Source organism: Mustela lutreola, chromosome 14, assembly GCF_030435805.1.
Source record: "Mustela lutreola isolate mMusLut2 chromosome 14, mMusLut2.pri, whole genome shotgun sequence".
NCBI lineage: Eukaryota > Metazoa > Chordata > Mammalia > Carnivora > Mustelidae > Mustela > Mustela lutreola.
In genome coordinates this window covers 75,440,779-75,468,233 of record NC_081303.1, presented here as the reverse complement: position 1 = coordinate 75,468,233, position 27,455 = coordinate 75,440,779, and the positions used below count along the sequence as shown (strand labels likewise).

The 27,455-nt window shown below is 59.6% G+C and overlaps 2 protein-coding genes across 8 annotated transcripts in view; both read right to left on the bottom strand.

Annotated features, from left to right (window-relative positions):
• GATAD2B (GATA zinc finger domain containing 2B) overlaps positions 1-11,117 on the bottom strand; it is an 87,429-nt gene extending 76,312 nt beyond the window's left edge. Inside the window, exon 1 of one of the 3 annotated variants that reach the window (XM_059145723.1) lies at positions 10,955-11,117. The gene's annotated coding sequence lies outside the window, so the exon portion shown is untranslated. Of the gene's footprint in view, positions 1-8,617; positions 9,304-10,384; positions 10,594-10,954 lie in introns of those variants that run through there. The other 2 variants (XM_059145722.1, XM_059145724.1) reach the window with 2 other exon arrangements.
• Positions 11,118-13,909: 2,792 nt separating this feature from the next.
• Positions 13,910-26,831, bottom strand: DENND4B (DENN domain containing 4B). 5 transcript variants are annotated; one of them, XM_059145704.1, is made up of 28 exons: positions 26,695-26,831; positions 25,139-25,478; positions 24,331-24,583; positions 23,674-23,743; positions 23,301-23,470; positions 22,971-23,215; positions 22,641-22,707; positions 22,495-22,553; positions 22,200-22,344; positions 21,755-21,930; positions 21,528-21,628; positions 21,070-21,285; positions 20,530-20,675; positions 20,093-20,232; positions 19,893-20,019; positions 19,324-19,530; positions 19,011-19,139; positions 18,152-18,320; positions 17,716-17,883; positions 17,112-17,500; positions 16,892-17,014; positions 16,579-16,748; positions 16,359-16,500; positions 15,953-16,189; positions 15,351-15,468; positions 15,099-15,264; positions 14,947-15,011; positions 13,910-14,839 (listed from the first exon to the last, which is right to left on the bottom strand). In XM_059145704.1, the coding sequence occupies exons 2-28, from the start codon at positions 25,453-25,455 to the stop codon at positions 14,694-14,696; spliced, it is 4,461 nt and encodes a 1,486-aa protein (XP_059001687.1). In that variant the 5' UTR covers positions 25,456-25,478; positions 26,695-26,831; the 3' UTR covers positions 13,910-14,693. The 5 variants fall into 5 exon arrangements, with proteins under 5 accessions (XP_059001687.1, XP_059001685.1, XP_059001686.1 ...); XM_059145702.1 differs by lacking the exon at positions 26,695-26,831 and adding an exon at positions 26,180-26,427; XM_059145703.1 differs by lacking the exon at positions 26,695-26,831 and adding an exon at positions 25,926-26,119.
• Between the last annotated feature and the right edge of the window lie 624 nt (positions 26,832-27,455).

The window sequence follows — 27,455 nt, the reverse complement described above, 5'->3', positions numbered from 1 at the left end:
TATTTTCACTGGTAGCTCAAACTTTGAGATGAAAGCTTGAAATTCAGAGGTGAACACCATTCAGGTAACCTTTATGCCTTCAAACAACAATTTCTCCAAGTTTTGTTTTGTTTTTAATTTCAAGACCAGGGCGCCTGGGTGGCTCAGTGGGTTAAAGCCTCTGCCTTCGGCTTGGGTCATGATCTCAGGGTCCTGGGATGGAGGCCAGCATTCGGGCTCTCTGCTCAGCGGGGAGCCTGCTTCCTCCTCTCTCTGCCTGCCTCTCTGCCTACTTGTGATCTCTGTCTGTCAAATAAATAAATAAATAAAAATCTTAAAAAAATAATAATAATTTCAAGACCAACATATCACTTTCAAAGGATTGGAAACCAAGGATAGTTCTCCTCCTCTCTCTGAGCCCCTCCCTGGTCCCTCTGCACGCCTCACAGTCCAATGATGGGCTATACAAATTCCCTACCGTGGTACTAACATCTCCAGGAAAGGAAGGGCTTCTTGATTGTGGCTCCAAGGTTTCTGTTTACTTACAAAGTTGCAACCTTACTCTCTTGCTTCTAGCACATTAGATTAAAGATGGGGCCAGGGTGGGCGCAGGCGCAGCAGCTCAGTTACCCTCCTGCGAATTCACTTCTAGTGAGGGCCAAGCTGGCTAAGCTGTACCATTTGCCTTAGAAGATTCACGGGGGAAAAAATGGCAGCCTCCATACCAGTGAGTTTTCTAAAAAATATCTAGCTTAATGCCACCATCCCAGTTCTCTGGAAAACTAGCACACAAAAGCAATCAATTCCCTCACTCCAGAGTAACAACCCTTAAAAAACTTTCAAACTCAAAGAAGAAAGCAGAATAGCAAAGTGCAGTATTCTCCAAGCACTGAGATCACTAATACCTTAAGAAGCTCTTTCATGGCCAAGTAACTAGGTGAACCTCTACACACTCTAGCCATTCTCTGACCACTCCCAACGTACACTGTATATTTACTCACACAAGGCTCTGAGAAGTCATGCCCTAAAGAAATCTGCCTTAATTGAACTCAGAATTTTTCAGACCACTATGTGACCACATAACTTTTTTCACATAAGACCCATTTATGGGCACCTGGGTGGCTCAGCTAGTTGGGCGACTGCCTTTGGCTCAGGTCATCATGATCTGAGTGTCCTGGGCCTGAGACCCACATCAGGCTCCCTGCTCCATGGGGGGAGCCTGCTTCTCCCTCTGCCTGCCACTCCCCCTGCCTGTGTTCTGTCAAATAAATAGAATCTTAAAAACAAAAACAAAAACCTATTAATACTATTGCATTTTTTGTCTGGTTGTTTTTTGCTTTTTTAGGGCAAAACAAAACTCTACAAGAAGAGGCACCTGGGTGTCTCAGTGGTTAAGTGTCTGCCTTTGGCTCAGGTCATGGTCCCAGGGTCCTGGGATCAAGCCCCACATCAGGCTCCCTGCTCATCCGGAAACCTGCTTCTCCTTCTCCCACTCCCCATGCCTGTGTTCCCTCTCTGCTGTGTCTCTGTTAGATAAATAAATAAATTTTTAGAAAGTCCTCTACAAGGGGTGCCTGGGTGGCTCACTGGATTAAGGCCTCTGCCTTTGGCTTGGGTCAGGGTCCCAGGGTCCTGGGATCGAGCTCCGCATCCGGCTCTCTGCTCAGCAGGGAGCCTGTTTCTTCCTCTCTGCCTACCTGTGATCTCTATCAAATGGATAAATAAAGTCTTAAAAAAAAAAAAAAAAAAACCCTCTGCAAGAAATGTTGGAAGAATTTAAGACCACAACTCTTGAGGTCAGGCAGAGTTGTTACATACTGGATTCCAGCAAAATGACACTACCTCTAGGAATTGGGTTGTCTCATCTATAATATGATTACATATTAAATATATACATTAAAAAATTCCCTTTAAGGGGCACCTGGGTGGTGCAGTTGGTTAAGCATCCAATTCCTAGTTTCGGCTCAGTTTGTGATCTCAGGGTCATGAGATCAAGCCCTGTGCTGGGCTCCACACTCAGCACAGAGTCTGCTTCAGCTTCTCTCTCCTTCTGGCCCTCCTACTTGTACACATGCTTTCTCTCTCTCAAATAAACAAATCTTAAATAATAAATAAATTCCTTTTTTAAAAATTTTTTATTTTTTATAAACATATATTTTTTATCCCCAGGGGTACAGGTCTGTGAATCACCAGGTTTACACACTTCACAGCACGCACCAAAGCACATACCCTCCCCAATGTCCATAACCCCACCCCCCTTCTCCCAACCCGCCTCCCCCCAGCAACCCTCAGTTTGTTTTGTGAGATTAAGAGTCACTTATGGTTTGTCTCCCTCCCAATCCCATCTTGTTTCATTTAATAAATTTCTTTTAAGTTCTCAAAGTTGCAAAAGCGCAATCAAAAAAAAAAAAATCTGAGGGGGCGCCTGGGTGGCTCAGTGGGTGAAGTGCCTGCCTCAGCTCAGGTCATGGTCTCAGGGTCCTGGGATTGAACCCCATGTAGGGCTCGCTGCTCAGTGGGGAGTCTGCTTCTCCCTCTCCCTCTGCTCCTTTCCCTCCCCACCAGCTCATGCTTGCTTGCTCTCTCCCAAATAAGTAAAATGTTTTTTAAAAATCTAAAAAAAGATTACAGAATTCATGACAGAGACACTCCTTGAGAAGAGTAACTTCCGAGGATTTTACAACCTTTTTTATCCACTAGGATACTGGGAAAGTCTTTAAATCCTCCACACTTACAGTGACATACAGGAGTACATCACACATACTGATGAAAATGGCTATGAACAGAATACATGTTGCAGTAGAGTATTTATGGCTTCACTGATTAAAAAAAGAGGGGGCCGCATTTCAACATGAACAAGAAAAAAGTTATGAGGAAAGCTCAGCTTGTGTTAGCACATAACAACTGTACAGTGCTGTACAGTTTGTAAAGCACCTTTATGTGTAGTCTCATCTGACTCATTCTGAAATCTAGCAAAAGAGATAAAGCAGCTCTTGATCCCCATTTCTAAGGTGAGGGAACTGTGGTGTGAAGGCTTCAAAGGACTATGCCAAGGTCACACCGATGATGAATGGCAGAGCGAGAACTCCAACCTTGTTCTTCTGCACCGGAACAAAACAAAAGGGGTGACTTCTGAATGTACGCAACACTTTCTCATATTCGTATCTTTAATACTTTTCAGATGACAGGTACCATGCTAGGCACTGGACACACAACAGTAAAAACACATGGTATCTTTCAGGATGTTTACAGACCATTGAGGGAAGACAGACAATATTTACAGAGTGAGATCAAAGAAGAAAGCAAAGCGAGGTCTCTCTGGGAAAATCAGGAGAAGGCTTCCCAGAAAGTAGCATTTGAGGTGACACTTGGAAGCTGATCTAGGAACTGGAACTGTATGTGCTCATAATAAACTGTAAGGGAGAAATGTAAGGCCAGATAGAAAGGCAAAGGCCAGGATGACAAGGCCTGAATATTAGGCAAAGGTTAAATTTCACCTTTAAACAACTGGAAACTATTCAAAAGTATTGAGAAAGGCCAAGAGAATAATCCTATATCTCTCGACCATTTTGAGCCAACAGAATTGAGAGTTTAAAAGGCAACAAAACTAAAAACAAAAAGAACTATAAGAGATCCCGGCAACCTTCCAAGTTTAAGAGCTGTAGGCCTGAAGCAGGAGACCAGCAAGAGAGACAGAGACAGAGGTACTGGCTGAGAAATATTTAGAAAGTGATAGAGAAGAGAAATCTGATGATGGTGCTCCCATTTCTGGCTTAGGTGACTCAATGAATCACAGAAGGGGAGCTGAGGGTGAAAACCGAGTGTGAGGTACCAATGGAATACAGAAGTGGGTATGTCCAGCACACAGTAGAAAACTGGAAACAAGAGGCTGGAGTTTAGGAGAAATGTGATAATCTATGTGAATACATGAAGGGTTTTTTTTTTTTTTTGAATAATCAAGTGTTATTTACCATTTCAATGGGAAGGCAATAATTTTATCATCATTATTTGTATGATGCTTCAAAGTCTACACTTTAAAATCCCATATTATGCTAATCACATTTCATACTTTTGTTATAAACAATCACGAGATTAGGAAAACAGTTATTATTCTTATTTGATCAACAAATATTTATTATTAACTATGTATCAAGTACTGTATTAGGCGTTAAAACGTTAAAACACCAAAATAAATCCATGCTTTGTAGACCCTGTATCACAGGAGGGGAACCAACATGCAATAAACGTAATAAAGGGGGGGGGCACCTGGCTGGCCCAGTTGGAGGAGCATGCAACTCTTGGTCTCAGGTCATGAGTTCGAGCCCCACACCGGGTATAGAAATTACTTAAATAAATAAACTTTTTAAGAAAGGTTATAAAAGTCAATCAGAGAAAGACAATTATCATACAGTTTCACACAAGAGACAGGGGAGAGGATCACAGGGGAGAGGGGAACTGAATGGGAAGTCATCAGAGAGGGAGACAAACCATGAGAGACTCTTACCTATAGGAAACAAACTGAGGGCTGCTGCGGGAGAGGTGAGGGGGTGAGGCATTAAAGAAGGCACACGATGTGATGGGCACTGGGTACCACTCATGCAGCTCAGAAATTACTGAACTCCACATCTGAAACTAACACTGTACTAGATGTCTGTTAATTGAAATTAAAAAAGCAATAAATGTTAATAAATATATGTCTGCTAATTGAAATTTAAAAAGCAATAAATATAACAAATAAACATGTTATAAAATTATAAGCACTGTAGGGACGCCTGGGTGGCTCAGTTGGTTAAGCAGCTGCCTTCGGCTCAGGTCATGATCCCAGCGTCCTGGGATCGAGTCCCACATCGGGCTCCTTGCTCGGCAGGGAGCCTGCTTCTCCCTCTGCCTCTGCCTGCCATTCTGTCTGTCTGTGCTCGCTCTCCCCCCCCCCCCGATAAATAAATAAAATCTTTAAAAAAAATTATAAGCACTGTAAAAAAAGACAATAGGGCATGGAAAAATCAGGAGTGAGAGGTGGGAACTGAAGGTACAATTTTAAGAGATCTCACTGAAATGGTAACATATTTAAGCAAAGACTTGAAGGAAGAAAATTAGTCATTTTTATTATCTCTGTGATAAAAACTAGCTATTTCCCACTAGAAGGAATAGCTAGTGCAAAGGTTCTAAGATAAAGAGTGTGACTGGTGTATTCAAGAAACAAGTCAAGGCTGGGGCATCTGGGCGGCTCAGTGGGTTAAAGCCTCTGCCTTCAGCTCAGGTCAATGATCTCAGGGTCCTGGGATGGAGCCCCGCATCGGGCTCTCTGCTCAGCGGGGAGCCACCTTCCCCCTTTCTCTCTGCCTGCCTCTCTGCCTACTTGTAATCTCTCTTTCTCTGTCAAATAAATAAGTAAAATCTTTAAAAAAGAAAGAAACAAGTCAAGGTGGCTGGCTGGAAAGGAGTGAGCAAGAGGAAAGAAGATGATCGACAGAGAAGGTGGTGGGGAACTGCAGAGCATGCAAGACCCTACAGGCCACTGTAGGAACAGACTTTTATTCTGAAAGAGATGGGAATTTTAAAATTAGGAGCCTTAGGTAGCATGGGGGGGGGGGGGGAATTAGAAGGCTTATCCAAAATCATACAGCTAATAAATGGCAAAACTAGGATTTTACTCGGGATTTCTAAATTCCCTATGCCTGTGTTCTCCTATTCCAATATGCCACTTACTAGCCCTACAACCTCTCTCCCCAGAAGTTGGAGCTTAAATATTCTCAAAAAGCTAACTCCGTAAATATTTTCTAGGTAAGAGATGTACAAACTCTCTGGTTAAGATTTCCTAATCCCTCACAACTATAATGGGAATTTATTAATTCTGATGTCTAATCTAAATCCCACTGACATTCCAGCCTATATTTTGGGTGATTAAAAATTTCACCTTCCCCCCCAAATGAGACAAGCCCAAGAAAGCTTTGATCAGTAGGCTTAATCCATGACTTTCAGCTTCAAGTAATGATAACCTGAATTACTTAGAAAATGTGTACCTCTCAGATGTGAAAAGCAAAAAGAGAATGGTTCAGGAATGTGGAAGTATTGTCACTTTTCTTAATACTTTACCAGTCAGTATTAACAACTAAAAGCTTATATGTTGTCAAAGAAGTTTTTGCAGTTACTGTAACTTTGCGGTCTAGGATTTGACCAGTCTCATACCTCAGGAGTAACAAAATATGTGTTCTTATTCATCTGTTGCTTTTGGTACTTTAACCCAAAACTCCTGATGGCTTTTTGCCAGTTAGTGGTAATTTAAAGGCAACAACAAAGATTAGAGGATTTTGAGGGAGACACCATCTAAGAAGTAGACAACTTTAGCTCTTTAATGACCCTGGGTCACTCCTTTCCTACTAAGTGAACTCAAAAATACACAGGAATAGGGATGCCTGGGTGGCTCAGTTGGTTGGACGACTGCCTTCGGCTCAGGTCATGATCCCAGAGTCCCAGGATCGAATCCCACATCGGGCTCCCAGCTCCATGGGGAGTCTGCTTCTCCCTCTGACCTTCTCCTCGCTCATGCTCTCTCTCACTGTCTCTCTCTCTCAAATAAATAAATAAAATCTTTAAAAAAAAAAAATACACAGGAATATTTCAAATATCCCTGAGAGGGAAAAATGGAACAGGAAGAGGGAGCATTTCAAATCCAATCTATTTTCTTCAACGTTACTACACAAGTCCAGGACTCTCTGTTCCATGGACTCAGGAGCCACCAAGATCCCCAACCAGTACCTACAGAAAGTGTCACAGGGTTACTGAGGATAAACCAACCTATACAGCTAACAGACGATTTCTCCTTAAAAGGCACGCCTTTTCAACAAAAACTGAACTTCCGGGGCACCTGGGTGGCTCAGTAGGTTAAGCCTCTGCCTTCGGCTCAGGTCATGATCTCAGGGTCCTGGGATGGAGCCCCACATCGGGCTCTCTGCTCTGCAGGGAGCCTGCTTCCTCCTCTCTCTCTGCCTGCCTCTCTGCCTACTTGTGATCTCTGTCAGATAAAGAAAGAAAAAAATCTTAAAAAAAAAAACAAAACAAAACTGAACTTCCTTATGCATCTTTTCCCAAGCTTAGCCAATGCAGGGGAACTGCTACTTTGTGTGGCATTGTCTGATAGGTTAGATCTTTTCCTGAGCAAGAAAATGGACAGCTTTACAACAGGCCTGATTTATAGTCAATCTGGGTGGGTCTTTTCCCCCTCCCCTCCAAACTGCTTCAGAAAATGCCTGGCTATTGTGCTTTGATATGTAATGATACACCACTTTAAATACCATAAAAGGTCTAGGAAAGGAAATTCCTTGGTCCTCGTGAAGGCTCAAATCTTATGCTTTCTCAAGCAGTTGTTTTAATCAATCAAACGACACAGTATTCTGAGTGCAGAGGGGCCGCTTGTTAATGTGTTTATCCCAGTGGGTTGGCTGACATGGAATATACTCCAGTCTAGAAACCATGACAGCACAACTGCTGTTCCCCTATACACGCATCTCCAGCTTGGTGGACGGGAAGATAAGGAAGGAAAAAACAAACAGTAGACTGAAGCAAGAGGCCTGCTGTTTACAACAACATCCTAGCTTAAAGCCAGGATGAATCCAGAGGTCCCAGCATTCCATAAGGGTACTATTACTGAGGGACTCCTGAATGGCTCAGTCCGTTTAGCGCCTGCCTTCAGCTCGGGTCATGATCCCAGGGCCCTGGGATCAAGTCCCACATCAGGCTCCCTGTGCAGTGGGGAGCCTGCTTCTCCCTCTGCCTGCCTCTGCCAGCCTCTCCCCTTGCTTGTGCACTCGCTCTCTCTGACAAATAAATAAATTAAATCTTTAAAAAAGGATACTATTATTGACACAGTGACACCCTCCTCCCACCCCCACTCTGCTATTCTGTAACCAAAATCCAACCTGAAGGTCTGGCCAGACCTAGCCAGGAAAAGAAGAAGAAAAAAAAAAAAAGAAAGAAAGAAAGAAAGAAAAATAAAAAAACAAGTATGTGTGTTGGGGGGATTGGAAACATTTGTCCAAAAAAGAAAGAGAAAGGGGGACAGCACACAGCCTTTTGAATATCTTTAAGACTATGAGGTTCAGGGACGCTTGGGTGACGTCCCTGGTTGAGCCACTGCCGCTGCCTTCAGCTGGGGTCATGATCCCAGGAGTCCTGGGATGGAGTCCTGCATCGGGCTCCTTGCTCGGCGGGGAGCCTGCTTCTCTCTCTGCCTCTGCCTGCCTCTCTGCCTGCTTGTGCTTTCCAACAGATAAATAAATAAAATCTAAAAAAAAAAAAAAAAAAAAAGACTATGAGGTTCAGAAAAAATTTTTGCATCCTCCCTCCCAAAACCCATGGCCTTCTACTGAACACAGCAGGAAAGGTCACAGCCAGAACAGAGCCGAGAGGAGCTGATCAGGGACCCTGGTGAACACTGTTCCGCGCCAAGCACCGACGCGGAGTCTGTGCAGCCCCTTTCGGGCCTGCCCCTAAGCCGGAAGTTAGCAGACATCACAGTCAGAGGAGGCAAACCACAGCGTCCTAAAGATGGATGCTGCTGTCAGCTACGAATCCCTCTCACTCCACCGAAAGTGTTTTCAAGTAAGGAATAAGCAGGACAAAAGTCCATAAGCCTCACCTCCTTTCCAACTGGGTCACTCGGCCTACAGGTCTGGTCTTCGGATTCCTGATGAATATTTAGCTGCTTCATTCCTCAGCACGATGACTACAACTGCCCCAAGACTAAAACCACTGTCTGCCTCTAAAAATGGACGGCAGCGCTGCCAAACCAGCACTCCTCCGAACTCATTCTTCATACAACCTACCTGTTTAAACAGTCCAAGACCGACTACCCCGGACCCAGTCTATCCCCAAACACAGACTAGAGAGCAGTTACCGACAGATGCGGGCCTTCCCTAAAACACGCGGAGGCCTCCACGGCCCCAACTTCACTAGCTCCGGAAGCAGCCTCCTCAGCCCTCACGCACAGACAGAAAGGTCGCTCTGACACCAGAGCACGAGTCAGACTTCAACCCGCAGTGCAGGTCAGTGCATCCCAGAAAAAGCCAAAGTTTGCTTCACGTGCAACATGCACGCACGCTGCTGCCAGAAACAATCCGAAATCGGCAAGCGGGAGGGGAGACTGGACAGCCGGAGAAGCGAGAGGGAACACCGCGCTTGGAATCACACGTGCGCACTACCTACCCCCAAACTGCAGTTTTATATAGAAAAATGTTTCCACACCCAAAAGCATCAGCTCTTCGACAGGACCCGCGAGCCCCCGGGGGCTGCAATCGGGCCCGAAGGCCCCGCGCCCTTCCCCAGCTCTGACGCGCACACAAAAGCCCGGCAAACAGCCCCTGGTGGGAAACGGGAAAAGTCGCTCGGGGCCGGCGACCTGCCTCCCCGATGACAGCAGGAGACGCGGCCGAGGCCGGCTGGGCCGGCGCGCACGGGCACCCCCCCCCCGGGCCTCCCCCGCCCCGCCCCCCCCCCGCGGCAGCCGCCCGCCCCCCCCCCCCCCGCGCCAGCCCCGAGCGGACGCGGCGCGGCTGCGGGGGAAGAGTCCGAAGAGGCGAGCCTTCCCGGGGGCCAACGGCACCCACAGGAGCGGCCGCTCCTCGGCGTCCCGACGAGCAGAGCGGCAGAAAGTCCTCCAAGTCCCGCTCCGGTCCGCGAACGGCCAGCCCCGGCTGCGTCGGCCCCCGGCGCGCCCCAGAGGCCCCGGCGAGGACAGCGGCGCCGGGGTCGCTCGGAAGCGGAGCCCCACCCGGGCGGAGAGCGGTGCCCGCTCCGGCGGCGGCGCGGCGGAGGAGGGGGCCCGGCTCAGCGCGCCCGACCCCGTCCGCGACATAAAGACAAGCCCGCCGCGCTCCCTCCCCCGAGCGACGCCCGCGCGTCCCGGCGGCCGGCGGGGCCCGGACTGCGCGCGCGGGGCGGCCCCGGACCCCCGAGGGCACCCCCGGGGCCGGAGCGAGCCGGCGGGGGGCGCTGGAGCGGAGCGGAGGAGAGCGCGGCGGGCGGGAGGCAGGGAGCGGAGCGGGGACGGCGGGGGAAACGGGGCGCGCGGGAGGGAGAAAGAGTCAGAGCGGCGGGAGCCGAGGGACGCGAGGCGGGGGCGCGCGAGGCCGAAGGCGAAGGCCGGGGAGCGCGCGCGGGGCGGGGGAGGGGACGAGGTGAGGGGAGCGCGGGGCGGGGGCGCGCGGGGCCGAGCGGGGGAGGGGGACGCGAGGCGGGGGCGCGCGGGCGGGCGTCGGCTCGCGGGCGCTTCCCCTCCCCCGCCCGCCACCTTTCCCTTCCCCCACCGCCGCCGCCGCCGCCGCCGCCGCCCGGCTCCCCCGGTCCTCGCGGCTCGCCGCCCCCGGGCGGGCGGGCGACCAGGCGGGCCTAGGCCAAAGCTCCTCACCTGGCGGTGGCGGGGTAACTCCCGGCGAGCTCGCCTCCTCAGGCGGCGGCGGAGGCGTCGAAAAAGGGAGGCGACGGCACAGTGGGTTCCGGGCCCCGCCGACGGGACCGGGGGCGGGGGTGGGGGAGGGGGCGGGCCGGACCAGGGCGGGCGGGCGGAGCAGACACTGCGGTACAGACGGGGGGCAGCGGCGGCGGCGGCGGCGGCGGCGGCTGCACCGGCGGCGGCACCACACAAACAAGGACGCTGATTGGGCAGCTGCCAAGCGCCTCGGCTCCGCCTTCCCCACACGCCACGACGCCCATTGGGCGACCCCAGCCGGCCTCCCCGCCCTCCTCTGCTCGGCCACACCAATAGAAGAGGGGGTGCCGGGACTACACCCCACCCTTGAAGAGTGAGTGGCTGGAGCAGTGATGATTAGCGTACGGAGTACCCAATCCTAAGCGGAGGAGGGGGATGGTCTAGCGGGGGCGCGTTAATGGGTACCTCGGCCAGTCCCAGACACATCCGGGTCTTCAGCAGCCCATTTAGTGTCGGGGGTCAAAAAATCGCTTCAGGCTGCAACTTTACCTTAGAGACGTTTTGGTCCCCAGGCAGCCGCCGTACCCCAGTATCCCCAAACCCGGCTGCCCCCTCGGCCCGCTCTCATTTTTCCGACTCCAAAGATGGAGACTGGCGAGCGGCGCCGGGCTCCGCGCTGGGTGGTGGCTCCTCGCGACCGAATCCCGGAATCTGACGATGGCAGCGGTCGCGGGCGCTCGGGGCTCGCGGCTCGCGGTCTGTGCGGGGCGTGGCCTGCCCGGGGCCGGCGGCTTCCTGGTGTGCGTGGGGCCCCGCGCGCCTGCGGCGGTGCCTGGGGGCCGCGAGGGGCCGGCGGGGCGCGGGGCGCGGGGCGAGCGCAGCGCCGGCGCCGTGACGGCGGGATCCGGCCCCGCAGAGCCGGCGGAGCGGGCAGGGCCCGGCGGGGGGCACCGTCCACCCCCACCCCCCGGGGCGCAGACCCCGCGACGCGCCCGGAAGTCCCCACGCTCGGTTCCCGCCGCGGCCCGAACCCCGAGCTCAGGGAGCGGCTCCGAGACGTGGAGTAACTCGCGCAGGTCGACGGCGCGTCAGGGAGAGAGCGGGGCTTAGACTCCCGAGAGCCTGGGCTCCCGGAGCACCGCGGCGTGCCCGCGCGGCCGCGGAGAAGTCGTGCCGCGCCGTGGCCGTGCAGCGGGCGGAGGGGCCCACCTGAAGACAGGTGCACCCCAGGGTCACCGCGGTGGGCGGAAGCCTCGTCTCGCCCCGCACAGGGTCCGCGCACAGTCCCCGGCCTGGCCTGGGAGCTTGGCGCTCCGTCTTAGCGGTTCTAGGATGCGGGTGCAAGTGACTTAGCCGCTGCCCGCTGTGTCCCGCTCTCCCTTTCCGTGGACGGGAGTGATGGAGAGTCCAGCGCAGAGCGGAGCTGTGAGGTTACGAAGTAGCGCGTTGGAAATGTGCAGGACAGTGCCAAGGACACAGTAAGCACTCAGCAGGCACGGTACTGTGTCCTACTTGGACCCGCCTTGCACATTTCTCAGTTTAACGCTTTCCCCGACTCAGGTATCTGACACACAGGACAGAGGGCCCATCGTGCAATCAGGCGGCCCTCCAGGAGCTGGGGGTATAGCAGTAATTGTGACCGAAAACCACTGCCCTCTTTCCCTAACCTCCTGCTTCGCCCATTATCACTCGGATGCCTTCTCCGGCGTCCGCCGAGCCGTCCTTCAAGGGCGGACAGGAAGGGAAGTACGGTGGTGGAAGACACCGGCCTGACCAAGAGCCTAGTGAAGCCTGAGAAAACACTTTTCAACAGAATTAAAGTCAACGGTGGAGGGAACGTTCAGTCTGGAGTGATCCAACTCCAGGGAAGACCAGTGTGAGGCCACCGTTGCGGCCGGGACCTGACCGCGCCCTCTGCAGACTACCTGTGTGTCTAAAGCTGACACTGACCGCGTGTGCTTAGCGCTGGATGTGGATGGCGTAATTAACCTTGAAAAACCACCTCCTCAATCTGCACACAAGGAAAAACCGAGGCACAGGAGTTAAGTAATTTGGCCGATATAATACAATTCGTAAGTAGGAGAGACAAAATTTAATTAAAATTTTGTACCCAACCCTGTATATGCTCTGAAGTCTGGAAAGAGAAACTGGGCCAGGACGAGGCATGGCCTCCCCCATCCAGTCCCCCTGGGCCCCAGCACAGAGATGTCAGATGCCCTGGTGAGTACTTTGCTGTTGGAATTTCCAGATAGTCTTGTGGTGCAAGAACTCTGTAGTCCTGTGCATCTGGCCATAGGGCTCAACAGGGAGGCATAAAGGTGCGGGCGCACTGGAGATGAGGGGCGGTTACCCTGTTCACCAGAGTCAAGGGGCCTTCTAGACCATTAAGACAGTATGCTCTGTCAAAGTAGGGACTGAGCCCTAAAATTCTAGAATTCCAGGCAGTTCAGCACTCTGCTGGGCACACCGTGCTCTTCACTTGTGACGCTGCGGGGGGCAGGATGGCTGCTCCCTTGCAGAGGTGGGGAGAGGCTGGTTTTAGGGAGCAAGGTCTGATCAGAGCGTGGGCTGATGTGAGGATTTCCCCTCTGAAGAAGATGCCTCCTAGTCCCAGGCAGGACAGAAGGTACTTCCCAAGGCCCAGCTTCCCTCCTGTGCAGCTCTTTTCGGAGGGAAAGCATCTCTCATACACAGCACAGGATGGGGAAGGGTTGGTCCTGTGGCCTGAAGCTTCCCAAATTCAGAAGTGCTACCACCCTGCATCCACTGTTCTCCACCCCTGGGAATTTGCATGAAAACCTCACGTTAACTCATTCCCCCCAGAGACACTCCTGTCTGCCTTCCCCAGGGCAGGCGTCTTGCTGGCTAATTCCCTATTCCCTTGGGTGATTGGTTTTGCATCTCTGTTAGGGGTTCTTTCCGGTGTTTATTTCATCATACAGGAAAGGGAGAGTTGGGGGTGGGCTCCTTGGTCCTTGCCTTAGCTTCCTGATCTGTCCCCAGGCCAAGAGCCTGGCTGGACGGGTCCTGCAAGCAGCGAGAGCAATGGGGGGGGGGGGGGGGGGCTAGGATGGCTGCCAGGGGTCCCAGGATGCCAGAGAGCCACCAACACCAAGTACTAGGGAGAGGGCTGTCCGCTCTGGGAGTACTAGAGAGGCCGAGAGGCAAAAGCTGGGGGAGACGGTAGAAGGCAGAGATGAGCTCAAGCCCCCAGAGAATGGAGCCTTTGTGTGGGGTACAAATGAGGGACAAGGGGGTGACTGTGTGGGAGGGCCGGAAGCACCACACAGACTGGCACCACCACAGGCAGCACCAGACTCCCCCCTCTCCTGCTCCGAGAGGGCCCCGAGCCCCACAGGGCCAGTACCAGCCCCGGTCCAGGAAAGCAGGGCCTGCCTGAGGCCGCAAGGAATGGGAGGGGGGGAAGGAAGTGCGCCCCCGACCCCGGGAAAGAGCGCGGCATCCCCTGCCGTTCTCCCAGACGCAGGGAACAGGAGGCAGAAGGAAAAAGACAAGCAGCTTTTACTCTATTTACATCCAACAAAACTTCGCAAGGAACAATCCTTACTGCGCAGCCGGGGCCCTGGGCGGGCGAGGCATTCCCCACAGCAGAGGAGATGGGAAGGGTTAGGACTGGACGGGCCCGGCTGTTCCTGAGGGGAGGATGGGGCTTCTCTAGCTCCCTCCTGACTTCACAGGAGCTGCGAACCACTGAACCACGGTGCCCTGCTTCCCTTCTTTTTCATCATCCCTAGGAACCTCATAAGCAAGGGGCCGTGGTTCCACAATAAATAACTGAAAACGCAAACACTAAGTTGGGAAGACCTGATGGAGAGCTTTGGGCTACTTCAGCAGTTCCCAGGAGGAAGGCCCATCACTGGTGGAGAACGACATGCCTCCCTCTCATCCAGGGCAAAGGCTCAGTAGCTCTGTACCTTTCCAGTTGTTTTTTAAAACAAAAACTTAGACAATGACCAGGGCAGTGCAGATCAGTGGGTACCCTGGAAGAGAGTTCCCGGTATAACCTGGGGAGAAACAGAGCTGTGCCAACTCCCGCCAGGCCTCATACATCAGCATGAGCATCCTGGGCAGGCTGGAGATAGGGGGACTGTGACCTTTGCTAACAGTGGGTCCCTCTTCTTGCTGCCCATATTCGGAGCCTACGGCTGGGCCTGCCTCCCAGCCCGCTCCCAACTCCTCTACAAAAGGAGTAGGAAAGCAGGGTAGCTCTAGAATCCGCTCTCCTCCACCTCCCCACCCCAGGCTGGAGAGGAGAGCTTAAGGGTCCCTAGCATTCCAGAGGTGCTCCAAAACACTTGCGACAATCAATGGCCTTTGGGGTGGGCATCTGTGCCCGTCGCTGCCTCAGCTCCTCCTTGCCCATGCTGCTGGCCAGCTTGTTAAAGGCGGACTTGTACTTCTTGTCGAAGGCCCCTAGGAAAGAGAGTGGAAGCGGGCAGGGCAACGGATTACAATTTTAACCCCCCAACACCGGGCCCCAGATTCTTTTAAGCTCCCTAGCCCCCTGCCTGCTCCCTCACCAATGTCCACGTGGTCCTTGCCCAGAGCAGCCATCGTCAGGAATAAGATCTCACGGTAGATGCCCCTGGAGTGGAGGCAGAGGGTCCGAGTGAGAGAAAGGGGGTACGGACCCGGGGACAGGCCAGGGACCTCCCGGGTGGGAGCACCGTACCTCTGCAAGTGAAGACCACTGGGAGGCGGTCCTAGAGTCTCCAGCAGGAGCCCCACGGCCTTGTGCACCTCGTTGAGACCCACGTGGCGCAACACAGCCTCCAGCAGCTCCAGGCCCAGGGCTGCAGGGATGGAGCCGGGCCATACCACCCGCTGCGGGATCTGGCCTGGGTAAGAGAAGGGAGGCAGCCGGGTCGCTGCGCCCTGCGGGCGTCACCCACTCTTCCCAGCCTAGGCCGCACACCAGACTCACTGTGGACCCTCCAGAGCACGTAGAGAGGTGGGCAGCTGCTGGGATCGGGGGTCAGGACGTCCCACAGCAGCCGCACCTGCACAGCCGCCGGGTCAGGCGTCAGCCAGGGAGGCGGGGCCTGCAGGGGCCGAGACACGGGGCAGGCTCAGGGGCCAGCTGGCAGAGGGCTGGAAGCGGAGCGGTGGCAGTGCTCCAGGACACAAAGGGACGCTGCGAGCTAGAGCCAAAAGGAAGAGGAAGAGGAGCCCTCGAGTCCCCAGGGGAGTGCGAGCTCTCCAAGGCACACACTTGGTCCTGGAGCTGCTGCATCCCTTGTCCCTAAAAGCTGTCCCTACAAGCTGCTCAGAGCCTGAAAGGTGCTCAGTAAATGTTGGCGGAATGACACCACCGTCAGGGAGTCACTGGGTAGGAACCAGGCACCACACGGGCATCGAATGAGCCTGGGCACTTAGGCTGTTCTACAGATGAGAAAACGGAGACTCGGTTTCTCCAAGGGGTCAGCCCAGGCCTGTGACTCGCTCTGCAGGGCCTGAGGGACAGACCCAGAGGGGAGGTGTGCAACAGCCAGCAAGCACCAGCAGGGGCCACGGGAGGGCACTGACCTGCGAGGGTGGGGGGCCATCACAGGAGGCCAGCACCAGGCATGGCAGAATACTGGGCAGCCGCAGCCGCTGGAAATACCACAGAAGGTTCCAGAAGATGATGGGGTGGGCAGCAGGCAGCTCAGGCAAGGCCAGCACCTCACTGCCCTCATTTTCCACCAGCGACTCCAGTTCCTTACGCAGCACCAGGGGACTCAGGTATGCCCAGGCACCCTCATCGACCCGCCGGGAGGCAGCCTGTTGGGCACCAAGAGGGAGGATGGTCCCAGCCCCAGAACCTGCTTCCCACCGAGCCACCATGGGCCGCAGCTCCCAAGATGCCTCATACCCTCGATGCCTGTCGCACCCCACCACCGCCGGGCAACACACATGGACCCCCACCATTCTCCTCTGGCCCAGCCCTTACCCCTGTGTGCCCGTTGCACAGCTGGGGCTCATCCAGGGCAAGGCAGAGCCTGCGGTCACTGAGCACGGGGCCTGGGCCCCCAGGGACGGGAGCATCTTTGCTGCTACTGGCACCGGCAGGGACAGGCTTGGGGCTGGGGGCACTGCAGGGGGATAATGGGGGTCAGCCCCAGAACTCCCGCCTCCAAGTCCCGCCGTAATACTTTCCCTCCTTTGGGCACCTGGGTCGGGAGTCAAGGGTTTGGACGCTGAGCAGGGGCACAAAGGGGCAGGCACAGAAGGGGCACACTGTGTTGAGGTTGGAGTCGTCGGGCGCCCAGCCAGCCATGATCTCCTCGTCGTACACCAGCGAGTCACAGGCACTGCACAAGGAGCAGCTGGAAAGCAGGATCTGCGGACGAGAAGAGCCCCCGCCCCAGGCTCAGGAGCCCAGGCTCTGTCCACCTGCCCCAGCCTCTGCCTCGCCAGAGGGAAGGTCGGGGGGAGTCTGCATGTGGGTGTGGGGCCCATCTGTGCAGAAGGGGCTCTCCTCACTTCCAGAGAAGGCGGCTGCGAGGACCCAGGGGTGTCACTGAGGCGCTCCGAGGACCGGCGCAGGCCCAGGCTGCTGACGGAAGACTCAGAGAGGTCCCACTCGCTGCCCAGAGAGGCCGAGCTCTGCCACAGCAGGAGAGGGGCACTCAGTTGGCGCCGCCACCCCCCCCCCCTTCTGGGCTCTGTCTCCAGGCCTCTGGCCCTGGCCCTCGCAGGCTACCTCGGACGCGGTGGATCCAGGCCGCTCCCGGGGGCGCAGGAGGCTGTCCATTGGGCTGCGGTGGGCCGGAGGTGGCAGCTCAGGGGGCAGCTCAGGGGGCGCAGTGCGAGAGGCAGGGGAGCGGCGGGAAGGAGTGAGCAGTTGCTGTAGGCGGGCGCCCAGCCCTCGTCGCGGGGTGCTGGCCTCCTCCTGACGCCCGCCAGCCTTGGGCGCCCGCCCGCTCAGCCCCTCCAGGGCTTCCACCGACTGGGCGCTCAGAGCTGAGCCCGAGTCCTCTGGGCTGCCTCCAGGGGCCGGCTCCTCGCCAGTCAGGCTCAGGTCGGAGAGGCTCCCATCACGCCAGGGGACAGGGGAACCCCGGGGCTCCAGCACCCCCAAGGCCTCTATCACTGCAGGGCAGACACGAGTCAGAGAACACAAAGCCTCACCCATTGTCCAGGAGCCAGGGAAGCACAGCCCCTGCCCGCAGAAAAGACAGCAACCGGGCAAGGTCCCCAGCTTCCGCAGCAACCCCCATCACCTCACAGCCTGGCTCTGCTCTCCCTCTCTCCCTGCCCCGCGGTAAGGGAAACCAGCTGGGCGGAGGACTCCAGCAGACACTCACTGTGGGCCACGCCGGCCTCCACGGTGGGCTGCGCCCCGCGGGCACTGCCCAGACTGCCGCTTTTCACCAGGCGCCCCGCGGGGGAAGCCGGGTCCCGGAAGCTTCGACCGGCCCAGGTGGTCTGGCGCTGAAGTGGGCGGGTGGGGGAGGGCCGTTCCAGGCAGGGCTCTGCGAAAGACGGGGAGGCGGCTAAAGACAGAGCCAGGTAGAAGCCCAGCCCCTATCCCAGAACAGGGCTCCTTGGGTGGGTCTGGGGTTTCTGGGGTTGGAGCCCCCCCCCCCCCCTCCGGCAGAACATCTTCTCCTTCGTTACCAGCCAACTGCAGCGTCCCCGTCCCCAGGACACCCGATGCCAACCACAGGGTCAGCCCCGGCTCTCTGCACCTCTCCCTGCCGGAGCCTGGCTGCTCAGCCCCCAGCCCAGACCCGTGCCCACCTGTCCGGCCGCTGCCCGCCTCTTGTGCGGCCGCCTCCTGTTCCCGCCGCCGCCGCCGTTCTCTCAAGGGCTGGCGGAACTGAGCAGCCCCCAGGACAACGTTCCGGAGCTTGGCCCAGCGCAGGCGCCCACCCGGTGTACCCGACAGCCACTTGCTTTCCAGCACGGCCTGCCAAGCACAGTGCCCATCAAGATGGCCTTCTTCACGCCCTGACCGCAGCCGGGTGGCCGCTGCCTGCTCCAGGGACGCCAGGCGCCCAGGGGCCACCTCCCCCTGCAAACATCCTGCCGATGGTTCGGCCAGGAGCAAGCCCACCTGGGCGAGATCTGGAGGAAACCAGAAGCTGTGTGGATACTTTGTATCCAGACTCTGCTACTTAGGAAGCATATGGCTTTGAAAAAATATTTTCACTTTTCTGGTCATCGATGAGTTTCATCATGTAAAAACCAGTTCAGTACTGTGGTAAAGGGCCCAAACGCAGAAGCCGTTGCTCTGCCTGTGTTCCGTGCCCTGACTCCCTCATTTCCTCCCTGTGGAACCCTGGACAAGCCAGCCGCTCTCTGCGCCCTCACCACACCCCAAAAGATGCGGGGGGTGGGCGGCCTGCATTAACGATGAACAGAGAGCAAATGCGTGAGGTGCAACCGCTGGCTCACATCAGGACTACTGTGGGGCGGAGGCCGCGCTCCTCGTCGGGGCCCAGGCAAGTGAGGGAGCCGCCTGCGTCCCTGCCCAGTACAGGGGCTGACGGTGGTCACAGGGCCGGTCTGCGGCGGGGGGCAGGGGCGTCAGGGAGCAGCAGCCTCCCCGCACCACACCTGGCACTGACGACTGTCCCGCCCCAAGCAGACCCCGAACCTTGTTGTAGTAGCCGTAGGTGATGGTGTTGGGCACGACACCCGCCCGCCGCATCTCCAGCATGACGCGCACGGACAGCACAGGCTGCCCATAATGGGAGCACAGCTGCATCAGCACCCGGTAACACACCTGTGCCGGGAGAGAGCGGGGTGAGGGGCCCATCCCCTGCCCCCACCCACGGCTCAGCACCCCCTTCTCCCCCCCAACCAGCGCCCGGGTTTCAGCCTCCCTCGGTCCCCACAGACCTCACGGCTCCCCCTACCCCAGGGCCCTGGCAGCCTCCCTCCCTGCCCGCAGCCGCACAGGCCCCCACCTCATCAGGCAGCACCACCTTGCGGCTCTCCATCTGGCGCAGCACGTGGTAGGCCGTGTGCAGGGCCTGTACGCGGGAGGGCGCCGAGCGGACGTAGGCCGGCAGACACAGGAACCACAGCCCGTAGCAGTGTCCCAGCAGGCACCGGGCCCACAGCTCCGGCACGGCTGCTGACTTCTGCGCCGTCCGCTGGGCCACCTTCATCTCCTGGATAGGGCAGGGCACACCCGGGTAAGGACCAGGCCACGGCATGTCTCAGAACGGTGGGGGAGACGCAGACCCCTCCCCGAGGCAGGGCCTGGGCTCCGAGGGGGCAGGATGGACGCTGCACCCAGGGTTTGGTGACGAGACCCCAGGCAGAGATGCCCAGCTCTCAAGCGTGGACAGACTCCAGCTTCCAGAGCTTGGAAGACGAAGGTGGTGGCAAGGACAGCAGGGCCAGCAGCTGACGTCTGACGGGCCAGGCGCACTGAAACCTGCTAATCATAGCGGAGCCACCCTCACGTCTGCCTCCCAGCTAAAAAAACGGCCCAAGTCAGGTGCCGGTGTGGGGCCCACGTCCCGGTCACCTGCTTGGTCCGGCGAGGGGCAGGGCTGCTGGGCGCGCTACGGGCCGGGCCGGGCACGGGCAGCGCCCCAGGCTGCTCCCGCGGGGACTCGAACAGCTCAGGCCGCAGCTCTGGGAACCCGTCGTAGCTGCGGGGGCAGAAAGAGGCAATAGCAGGGACCAGCAGGCGAGGGCGGCCTCAGGGGAGCAAGAGGCTCTCACCAGTACTGGGGGGGCGGTTCGCCGCCCTCTGGGGCTGGAGGCTCCTCGGGGGGTGTGATGAAGACCGTGAGCTCACTCCCTGACAGCTCCTCTAGCTCCACCAAGGGCGTCGGCTCAGGCTTCTCCTGCTCCGGGTGGACCTGCCGCAGGATGGTGAGGATGAGCGTCAGGGCGGCAGGCACAGTGGGCGCCACTCCCAGCTGTCCAGGAGATGGCATCGCCGAGCAGCACCGTGATGGGGAAGGAGCACATGGGCCCGGGCACCCCTGAGGCCCCTGAGATACCGCTGGGGGCGGGTGACGGGCACAGGGGGCCAGTGTGTCTGTGAAGGCAGCCGCGTGCCCTGTGTAACTGCAGCGGGGGGCACCCCGACGCGGGCCAGGGTCCAGTGCTTGGAGCAGTAACAGGGTGCACGCAGGGCAGACGGCGCCCAGTACCTTGTCGACACAAGAGTCGAAGAACTCGAGGGCAGCGTGCCGAGTGGAGCCAAAGGAGCACTCCTCGATGAACTGCGAGAACATCTGTGTGCGCAGCAGCTGGCAGTACAGCTTGTGGCTGGAGCGCTCCCGGGATCTGAGGAAGCCTGGCCGGGGGGGCGGGGGTGGGGACGGGTCGCAGGGGTCAGCGGGCCCCATCGGGGCCCCAGCCCCCACGGCCTCTCTTGGGCTCCTCAGGCAGGACGCCCGCGGGTGCAGAGCACCAGTCTCGTGGGGCCCACCCTTCTGTCTGTCTGCACCCAGGGCCTCAGACTGGGGTCCCTGAAGTCAGGTCCCCAGGGAGAGCTTGGCCCCAGGAGCACTGCACTCCAAGCCCTGGGCCCCCAGAGGGCAGGCCAGTACTGGTGTATCTCGGCGCCCCGACTCCAAGCCCAGAGGCAAGTATGCGGCTGGTGCCTCTAACACTGCCCATCGCGCCCGTTGCCCGAAGCCCAGCACCCCTCCCCCGCCAGCTCTCCACGCAGAGACAGGCCTCCCTACCCTGCAGGAAGAAGAGGTTGTCAACATCCCGAGCCCCCTCGGAGGGGGCCTGGGTGAGCGGGCGCAGGAAGTCCCGGTAGCCCTTGAGCAGACAGGCCATAAAGCGGAGGAAAGCTCCCTGGACCTCACGCTCCAGCCGCGCCCGGCGCCCACACACCGCCTCGTAGTCCGTCAGCAGGAACTCCAGGGACGCCTCCTCCTCAGGCCCAGTGTATGCTGGGGACCAAGGCAGCTGGGGTCAGGGCCGGCTCCGGCACCCCCTGGCCAGTACTGACCGGAGCAACTCCAGTGGGGAATGGTTTCAAGCCACCCCAGTGACCCTGCGCACGCAGCGCTCCCGTGGAAACCCTAATACCTCTAAGCTCCTCAAGGAAGGTCTAGCTCTCCCCAGGCCTCCCTATCTGGGGGCTCAAGGTCAGTGCCAGTTTCTGATCCCCACCCTAGCCCAGGGCTCTCACTCTGGTCCAGCTGCTGGTGCAGGCTCGTCAGGGTGGCCAGCAGAACCTTGTAGGGCTTGCGGGGCAGGGTCCGAGGGGACAGGGGCTTCTTCTCCTCGGTCCTGTGAGATCCGCAGAGAGGAGAAGGGGCTGTGGGGCTGCTCGCCAACCTCCCCCGGGGCTCGCCCAAGGTTGTGTGTGCGTGTGGCAGGGCCCCCACCAGCCTGAGGGAGGCCCCGCCCTCTCACGGGAAGAGCGTGTTGGTGTCAAGATCGACACAGACGACGTCGGCAGGCGGGTCGTGCAGGTCGAAGTAGCTGGAGTGGATCCCCACGATGAAGGGCACGGGGGCGCTCAGCACATCTGCCAGCGCCAGCGGGCACAGCGGGATGTAGGGGCACTGCCAGTGCAGCGGGAAGGTCATCTGGGGCACCAGGGAGGGGGTACCAGTGAGCAGGAGCCTGGGGCAGCTGAGGGGGTGCAGGAGGGAGGGGGGGCACAGGCCAGGGTGGGGATCGGAGAACAGCCCCCGACTCCTGCTGTATGGAGACGGTGCCCAGGGAGGAGGCCGAGGGACACCCCCACCCATGCCCCCGAGGAAGCAAGAGGAAGTAGAGTCGGGTCAGGAGCGGCTGGGGTGATGCACAGGTGGGAATCTCCCGAGAAGGAAGGGCCCGATGGGGTGGCACTCACGGAGACCAGGGCCTCGCAGACGCTGGTGAGCAGGTCTGGCCGCAGCGAGTGGACCAGCAGCTTGTGCTCTGTGAGCACGGCCAGCAGCAGCGTGATGGCCAGCTCAGGGCCCAGGCTTTGCAGCAGCTGCAGGAAGCTCGCCCCGCTGCGGGGATGCCGGGAGGGGGTCACCAGGGACCCTGGAGACCCCTCCCCAGACACCAGGCGCAGAGGCCACTGGGGCCTGGCCTGTGCCCACCTGCCTGGCACCTCCCGGGTCCTTGGTCATCATAGCACCCTCCCCCCGAACACATACCTGAGGGGCAGGGGTGAGGAAACCGGCTGGCAGAGGAGCAGGTTGTCATAGGGAGACATCTGGGAGGCAGAGGAGCAGCAGGTCAGAAAGAGGAAGGCCACCCCCACCCCCCCACCCCCCCACCCCCGCCAGGCCTAGGCTCACACCTGCACCAGGATGCGGGGTCTCTGTGGGGAAGGGAAGGGCACGTTGTGAATGAAGTGAGAGATGTGCCTGGGGAAGAGAGGGCTGCGGGTCAGAGGCAGACTCCCCAGTTCTCTCTCCCGCCCCCCTTCCCCGCTTCCCCCACAAGAACCTCATACCCCCTAGCTCGGAGCCTCGCTCACCTCAGGCAGTGGCCTCCTAGGCCCCCCCACCCCTGCACAAACCCCACAACCCCGTCTGCACTGCGGTGCACCCCTGCCCGAGCCCCCACCGGCCCCGGCAGCCAGCCCCCTCGCCCCCCTCCCCGCAGGCCGGCCGGCCACGGTGCTCACGCTTCCAGGGGCAGGCGGTGGGGGCCCGAGACGGAGTAGCGGTAGAGGAAGGTGAGGAAGGCGCGGAAGGCGGGGAAGGCGGGCCAGCGCGACAGCACGGCGATGGCGCGGCGGCTGCGCACCGCCCGGCCCCCCAGCGGCCGGCCCCGCTCCACGGCGCTCAGCAGGCCCAGGGCCCGCGCCTGGCGCTCCGACAGCCGGGCCCTCGGGAAGGCCTCGTAGAACTGCAGGGCGGCGCCGTACACCTGGGGATGCGGGCGGCGACGGGGAAGAGAAGCCGTGAGGCGGGCTCGGCGGGGCCGGGACCCCTCAGCGCACTCGCACACCCACCTTGTCACCCGCCGCGCCCGTGAGCACGAAGGTGGAGAAGACGGGCACGGGGTACTTGGTCTGGGCAGGCCAGCACTCAACAGTGGCTCCCATGGGCAGGCAGAAGACGGGCACGGACTCGGGCAGTGGGAACGCCTCGTTGTCCTCCTCTGGGTAGCGACCCAGCAGCTCTGCGCCCCCAGCAGCGGGGTGTGGGGACGGACCGAAAGGAGGAGGGTCGATCAGGCTCAGGGGAGGGCTCCCGGGACGCCAGAGAAGGGCCGAGTGGCGACGGGGAAGTGGGGTCTGGGCACACTGAGGGTACCAGCCAAGAGGCAGCAGGCGAGGGGGACATTAAGGACCAAGGGCTTGGAGGGACACAGGGGCCACTCACCTGCCTCGTACACCAGCGTGTTGGCCTTGGCCAGGCCCACCTTGTAGCACAGGTAGACCGCTGGGCCCCACTGTCCCAGAAACGACAAGAGACAGACACATAGCCGACAGATTTCTGGGCGTCATGTCCTCTACCACTCCTCTGTCATCTTTTGAATTTTATTTAAAAAAATTAAAAAGTTTTTAAAGAGGCTCCATGCCCAGTGTAGAGCCCAATAATGCAGGGCCGGAACTCACGACCCTGAGATCAAGTCAGACGCTTAATCGACTGAGCCCACCTACGTTGCAGGGGTCTCTTGTCTTTAAAACTCCCAATAATCCTGGGGCCTCTGGGTGCCTCAGCCGGCCGAGCATCCGACTCTTGGTTTCGGCTCAGTCCTGATCCCAGAGTTAAGAGATCGAGCCCCATGTCGGGCTCCGGGCTGGGCATGGAGCCTGCTGGAAATCCTCCCCTCTCTCACATCTCCCTGCCCCAATAAATAAATAAAATCTTCAAGGAAAAACCTCCCAACAATCCTGGTCTCCCAAGACTAGTCACTCCTCTGGGCCCACCCTGGGCATAAGAGGCCCCAGTGGCAGGGCGCCCTCTATGCCCTGTGCCCAACCCCCACACCAGCTCGGTGCAGGCCTTCGCACCCGGCCAAGGGGCCCTGCTCACCATGCCAGGGTTGAGGTTGCGGGCCAGTCGGCAGTAAGTATGAGGCGTGCCCTCGCCCTTGCTGGGCAGCACCAGGCAGAGGTCCGTGATGCCCAGGGCATGGAGCCCCGCCCCCTCTGCTGCCCGCCGGCAAGTGAGGTAGGTGCGGGGGTGCCCAGGGCCGGGAGGGGCCAGGTTGGCCGAGTGGCTATAGGGGGTCGTGTCCAGCACCTGGACGCCAGGCTTGGGTCGTTCCTTCCCTTCATACAGGACCCTGGACGCAGAGAGCGGGCACAGACGTCAAGGTCTCGGGGCAGACGAGAAAGACCCCATTCCTGCCAGATCTGGCCAACTAGTCCTACCCACCAGCCTTGCAGCCTTGGCCCTATCAAACCGGGCAGCAGGGCCCACTTCCTGCAGGGCTCTACCCTCCAGAACCCTGTGCGTCCTCTCCTAAGCTCGGCTCTGCTTCTCGGTCAGTACGCCCCTCTTCAGCCTTCCGCGGCTCTCCTCCTACTCATTTGTAAGCGCCAAGAGGAAAAGCTTCCACTTATGACCCCGAGCCAAGTCCCACATGCGGATAGCCTCCTTCAATCTTCTCAACCACCCTGTGGGGCGGTGTCCCTTCCCTTCTCCAGAGGGGCTCAAGACCCGGCCCCAGATCCCACAGCGAGCCAGCAGCCACACTAGTCCACCGCCCAACTCCACGTATGGACCGGGTGCATCCACCTCCCCCTGCTCCCTGTCTCCGGCCTGCTCTCTTTCTGCCCGCAACCCAGCCCCTGACTCTCCCCACCTCCCCTGGTGCCCACACAGGAGGGACACGCACCCCAGCTCAACGAGGGGGGGCTTGTCACGGCCCCTGCGGTAGCAGATGACCGGCTGAGTTCCCCCCAGGAGGCCAGCACTGAGTTCCAAGGGGTGGCCCCCCGCCGAGGTCTGGATGCAGGTGTAGCCCTGTGGCACCTCCTCGCCCAGCGCCCTGGCAATGACTGCCACGTCCGTGATGGGATCGGCTGGCCGGGGAGCGCGCAGGGGCCCACTAGGTTCGGGGACACACGTCTCCTCCGGGATGGGTGCTCCGTTCCCTGCAAGCCCAGCTACCACGAAGTAGTCCACCAGCCGGGGGGGCCGCTCCTCCGCCATGGCCCCCCCCTCGCTCACGGCATCTGGAACGGTGGCGGGGAGGAGATGTGAAGAAGCAAGGGAGGCGACCCCGGGGCCACCCTCTGCTCCCTCCTCTCCTCAGTCCTTCCGAGGGGAGGGGAGGTCAGTGGTGCTCGGCCAACCCTGAGCTAGCCGGCCTGTGACGTCACCAGGCAAGGAAGGAGGCCAGGACCCTCCCTCCGGGTGGCACCCACCCGCTCCCCAGGCAAGCCCTGCTCCGCTGCATCGCCCACAGCTGCCCTGGGCTCTGACCCCACACGGCTCCTCTAATCCCTTTAAAGGGCCCACCCGGCCTGACTCCTGGCGGCCGGGACCACAGTCTTCTCTGTAATGGCCTGCAGTGACATCATGCCGACCTGACAGTCAGTTTGAAGGGTTTCCGACCTTCCCCCTCTACTGATGACATCATCAGAACCTCCCGGTCCAGCTAAGGTTCTTAAAGAGCGCACCTCTGGGTTTTCAGCAGGACCCCACGGGTTTCCAGGAAGGCCCACAAGACCCAAGTTTTCGTGCGTCTTCCCCAGACTCGTGTCCTTTCTCCTCCCTGCGCACTAACCCGACGGAAAGCCCAGCGCCCTCCACCTCCAGGAGCCTGAAGTTAGGTCGACGCCGCCGCGGGAGGCGGTCCGGCCACCCGCCCTCGCTCGCAGGACGCAGGGAGGGAGCCGGGCGCCCCACGGGCCTCCGCGCACGGGGTCCTCACCTGCCGCCATGGCCCAACCCGACAGCGGGGGGCCCCGGGGGGGTCCCCAGAGCCCGGGCGCGCAGCCTGGGGAGCAGCTCGGCGGGAGGCTGCAGCGCAGGGCCCGAGGCACGGGGCGCTCGGGAGGGGAAGGGAGGGCACTTCCCGAAACCCGCGAGGGGAAGCTGCGCGGGCGGAAGTCGGCCCCGGGGCGTGCGGCGGGGGGGACCGCGGGGCCGGCCCGCAGCCGCCCTCCGCCGCCCCGCGCGCCCCCCCCCGGACCCCCCCACCCCCCCAGCCCAGCGCGGCCACACGCGGCGGGTCCCGGCCCGAGAGCCGCGGACCGGGCGGGGGAGGGGGAGGCGGGCCGGGGGGGGGCGCCCCCCGCACACCTGCGCGCCCGCCCCTGCCCGGCGGGCTCCCCGCGCTTTCACTTCCCCGCGGCGGAGGAAGCGGAACCAGCAGCGCCGCCCGCCGCCCCGCCCGCCGGCCCGCCCGCACCCCCTCCCCGCCCCCCGCCCCCCGCCCGGCCCTACCTGCCGGCCCGCGGCTCCCCGGCCCCCGGCCCGCGGGCGGGCGGCTCGGAGGCGGGCGGCGGGCGGCGGGCGGCGGGCTACCCGGCCCCGGACATGGCGCCCGGCTCAGCGCGCTCCCCGCCGGGCGGCGGGCGGAGGGACAGGCGGCGGGGGCGCCGCGCCGGGCTCGTCCGCGCGCCCCGCTTTCTCCGCGGCCCCCCCCACACCCCCACCGCGGCCGTGACCCCGCCGCGCCCGCCCGGCGCCTGCAGCGCGACCCCTGGCGGCCGGGAGGGCCCCCTGCACGCAGGCGGCGGGCGCCGGGCCAGCCCCGGGGCCGGGTCACATGCCGCCAGGGCGCCTGGCCGCGGGCCCCGGGAGGCCCAGGCTGCGCCGACCCCGTGACGCCCCCACTCCCAGGTCTGGGGCACCCTGCATCCCCTGCGGGCCTCGGCCACAAGCTCTCGGTTCCCTGTCCGGAAAGGGGGGCTTTGGACAGAGGAAGAGCGGACGGCGGCGCTGCGCGGTGCGCGAGTCCCGGAGGCGGCCGGTCGCGGCGGGGACAGGAGCGGAGGGCAGAGGCTCCTGCGGCCGGAGGGCTGGCAGCCCGAGACAGAAAGAGGAGGGCCCGTGGGGACCCTGCGAGCAGGCCGGCTGGCACACAGGGACAGCGGAACAGAGCCGGCCGGGCTGGGAATGCGGGCGCGGGGAGGAAGCCAGGCGCAGACCCGCAGCGCAGACCCGCAGCGCGAGGTCAGAGCCTGGCCAGGTACCACTTGTCT